The sequence below is a fragment of the Glossina fuscipes genome, unplaced genomic scaffold, assembly GCF_014805625.2.
Source record: "Glossina fuscipes isolate IAEA_lab_2018 unplaced genomic scaffold, Yale_Gfus_2 2, whole genome shotgun sequence".
NCBI classification, from domain to species: domain Eukaryota; kingdom Metazoa; phylum Arthropoda; class Insecta; order Diptera; family Glossinidae; genus Glossina; species Glossina fuscipes.
The window spans coordinates 33,144,644-33,148,364 of record NW_023998416.1 but is presented as its reverse complement, the minus strand read 5'-3'; the positions used below and the strand labels follow the sequence as shown (position 1 = coordinate 33,148,364).

General features: G+C 37.1%; 2 protein-coding genes across 2 annotated transcripts in view; both read right to left on the bottom strand.

Annotated features, from left to right (window-relative positions):
* The window catches only part of LOC119633303 (probable serine/threonine-protein kinase cdc7), a 153,780-nt gene that overhangs the window by 1,041 nt on the left and 149,018 nt on the right, over window positions 1-3,721 (bottom strand). The gene's annotated exons all lie outside the window — the stretch shown is intronic.
* On the bottom strand, window positions 2,444-3,713 carry LOC119633304 (heat shock protein 83-like). Its single transcript, XM_038026797.1, has one exon. The coding sequence runs from the start codon at window positions 3,648-3,650 to the stop codon at window positions 2,562-2,564; it is 1,089 nt and encodes a 362-aa protein (XP_037882725.1). The 5' UTR covers window positions 3,651-3,713; the 3' UTR covers window positions 2,444-2,561.

Sequence of the window (3,721 nt, the reverse complement as noted above, 5' to 3'; positions counted from 1 at the left end):
AAATTCGCATGCTCTATAATATGGAGTGGGCGCAGTTGATGTTTCCTACTTTCAAAATGATGAGACACGAGAGTTGTAACTGGCCAACAATGTGTGTATTTTATGGTGTTTTTGAAAGTTGTGTCTGCGCCTTCCAAGGGTTTTGAAAAATATTTAAATTTTGGTACACTATAATATTGGGTAGGCATAGTCAATTTTTTCTATTCTAATGCACAAATGGTACAGCATCGCCCACAGGATATGCGAACATATTTTTGTACATATACTTGCTGTAGTTTATGAGCAAATAAGCAAAAAAAAACCATTTTTCATTTAGTTGGAAAAACAGAGGTGTTCTCAGTTTACGTGGTGCTGTGGGCATGTTCTTCGACCCGTTTGGCCTATCTTCAGTACCAAAATGGGTGCAAGAACTTTCAATGCTTCTGCCAAATCTGAAGTTAATAGCTTCATTTTTGCGGCCAGGAGAATGTTCGCAACAGACATTATACAGACGGACAGGCGGACAGGCGGAAATGCTTAAATTGACTTAGAATCTGATTCTGATCAAGAATATAGGTGCTTTGTGGGGTCTCTAATGCTTCCTTCTGGGCGTTGCAAATGTTTTGACAAAACCCCCATCCATTGGTGATGAGTATAAAAATTTGATATTTACGAAATTAGAGTTGGATTTAGGAAGCTGCGGACGTTTGATGCACAAAAAATAATGAAATATGGATTTGAAAAAAATTGCTAAGAAAATATAAAGAAAACACAAGTTATGACATTAACACCGGGCAAGGCCGACGATTAAATACTGCATACCACTTGACCTGGTGCAATTATCCGCTCGTTTCGGTAATCACACATCAAAAGTTACACACTATTTCCAAATCCGGTAACTTTGATTTCTTTATCACTACTGTTATGATATATTGGAAAATAATCCTTTTTACCATACAAAGATTTAGTTTTCGTAAGAACGGTTATATGAGAGGACTTCAAAAAATTTGCCCATCCAAACCAAATTTTCCATATTAATCTAGAACGTCGAAATACTATTAGATAAAACTTTTCGCGCCGCGAAGAATCGTTCGAAATACAGACTCTTAAATTTGTCGTCTCTTCATCGTCTCATATGACACTTACCACTTTAAGCCAATAAAAATATTTTATCAAAACTCATTTCGTAAAGTAAAAATACCACCTCCTACTAAAATATTACTGCCTAACCACGTGTATATGCCTAACACATTGTGCTTCGAAGACAGTACATCATCAAAAGCTGGCACTTTAACATACGAGCATCAAGGCAATAAAACATTTATGCATATAACGAAAGTTTTCAAGAAACATGTATTCACAGAAACTCAGTCTGGTTTACAAAACAATTAACAAGAGTAGAAAACTTTTAAATGAATTCAAATGTACTTTAGATATTTCTTTTCTTTTATAAACTTCTTGCTATGAGTGTTATGACTGATGCATATGTACACACCTGCCGCAAGTGTAAATTTCTCCATCGTGTAACCACAACTATGTGGTATTAAGAGATACATACGTACTGCCAGCAAGCTCTCATACTTAAGAAGATAAGGAGGAAATTATTTTTCGGTTAATCGAATAAGTATTTTTTATACCCTACGCAGGTGGTACAGTGCCTATTACGTTTGTGCGGACGTATATGACACGCAGAAGAACTTAAGATGGACCCTTCTTATTATACCGGTCGATTCAGGATCATTTTCCTAATTGACCTAAGCCTGTATGTCCGTCCACGTGAACTTGCATTCAATTTACCCAAGGACGTGTTTTGACCCAAGGACGAAAGCTATTGAAATTGGTTTGGATCGGCCCACTTTTTCGACAAACTTTCGAAATTTTTCTGTAAAAGTGTCAAATAATAGTATTCGACATTCTAAATCGGCGCGAACACTTCGGGCCAGATGGGGCAATTTTTTAAACCCGCTCAAATAACGAAAACTTAAGTTCATATGACAAAAAGTTCTAACTTTCAATTCTTCATGATGAAAATCAAAACATAGTAATTTAATAAAAAAAAATAAACTACACTAAACAACAATTAACTGTGGTGAATTTTGAACATGCGCCTCAATTTTTGAAGCTCTTGGTCGCAACCATTCTTGCGGAAAGTAAGCCTTTATTTGCAAAGTGGTCTAATTTTTAATATATAGTTCCATAATAGTAAGTTGATATGAAAACAGGGTACAAATGTTGCGTTCCGGGGCTTTTAAGACCCGTATGTACTCTTGAGCAATAGAAAATGCTCTCTGTCTAATCGCCTCTTCTTCTATAGTCTTTGTCAGTCACAAAAGAGGAGTTACTTCATAAGTGTTCTCGGCGGCAAACTATCTAGATCCGTCCAAGTCTCCATCGCTGCACGACGTAAGAACAGAGGGCAGAGTGCTAAGGGGATAAAACTTATAGAAATAGTAAAAAAACTTCTCTATCAACAGACTCTCAAAAATATTGTTAGTAGTAAACAGGTTTTAGTAAAAGAAGCGCAAAAGGAAAAGCAAGAAATTGTAGTTTTTTTCGAATTTTATTTCCATCGAATAAAGAATTTAATCAACTTCCTCCATATGGGATGCGTCCTCAGTGTCATCCATTAACGGCGGAGAATCACCGACACTTTGAGCATCTTCAGTAGCTATTGGTTCATCGTCGTCAATGCCAAGGCCAAGCTTTATCATACGATAAATGCGGCTGGCATGGGTTTGAGGGCTTTGCAGGGAGAAGCCAGATGACAGTAGAGAAGTTTCGAACAACAAAATGACCAAATCTTTCACAGCTTTATCATTTTTATCGATTTCAGCTTTTTGTCGTAATATCTCGATAATGGGATGATCAGGATTGATTTCTAAATGCTTCTTGCCAGACATGTAGCCCATGGTAGAGGTATCACGCAAAGCCTGGGCTTTCATAATACGTTCCATATTGGCTGACCAGCCGTATTGAGAGGTGACAATACAGCATGGCGATTCAACTAAACGATTTGACACAGTGACTTTGTCTATCTTGCTGTCAAGTATCGATTTCATAAGCTTGCACAAATTTTCCAATCTAGCTTTATCTTCTTCACGTTTCTTCTTTTCAGCTTCATTCTCTGGTAATTCCAAGCCTTCTTTGGTTACAGACACCAACTGCTTGCCCTTATATTCTTTCAAATGCTGGATTATATACTCATCAATTGGGTCGGTCATGTATACTACCTCAAAACCACGCGCTTTAACTCGTTCAACGAAAGCCGAATCAGCCACTTGTTCTTTGGATTCACCAGTGATGAAGTAGATATATTTTTGAATATCCTGCATACGTGACACATAATCAGCTAGTGAACAGAACTCATCGCCAGAAGCCGAGGTGTGGAAGCGTAAGAAATCGGCTATTTTGGCACGATTGCTACTATCTTCGTGAACACCTAATTTGAGGTTTTTATTGAATTGATTATAAAACTTTTTGTAAAGCTCCTTATCTTCAGCAAGTTCCTCAATTAGTTCCATGGTTTTCTTAACGAGATTCTTACGAATAACTTTTAGGACTTTATTTTGCTGCAACATTTCACGAGAAATGTTCAATGGCAAATCCTCAGAATCAACAACACCTTTGATGAAATTCAAATATTCGGGAATGAGATCTTCGCAGTTGTCCATGATAAAGACACGGCGTACGTACAATTTAATATTATTACGCTTCTTTTGGTTTTCAAACAAATCGAAAGGCA

What these genes read in the sequence shown, in the direction of transcription:
- LOC119633304 (XM_038026797.1), bottom strand. Translation starts at nt 3,650, where the DNA reads ATGGACAACTGCGAAGATCTCATTCCCGAATATTTGAATTTCATCAAA.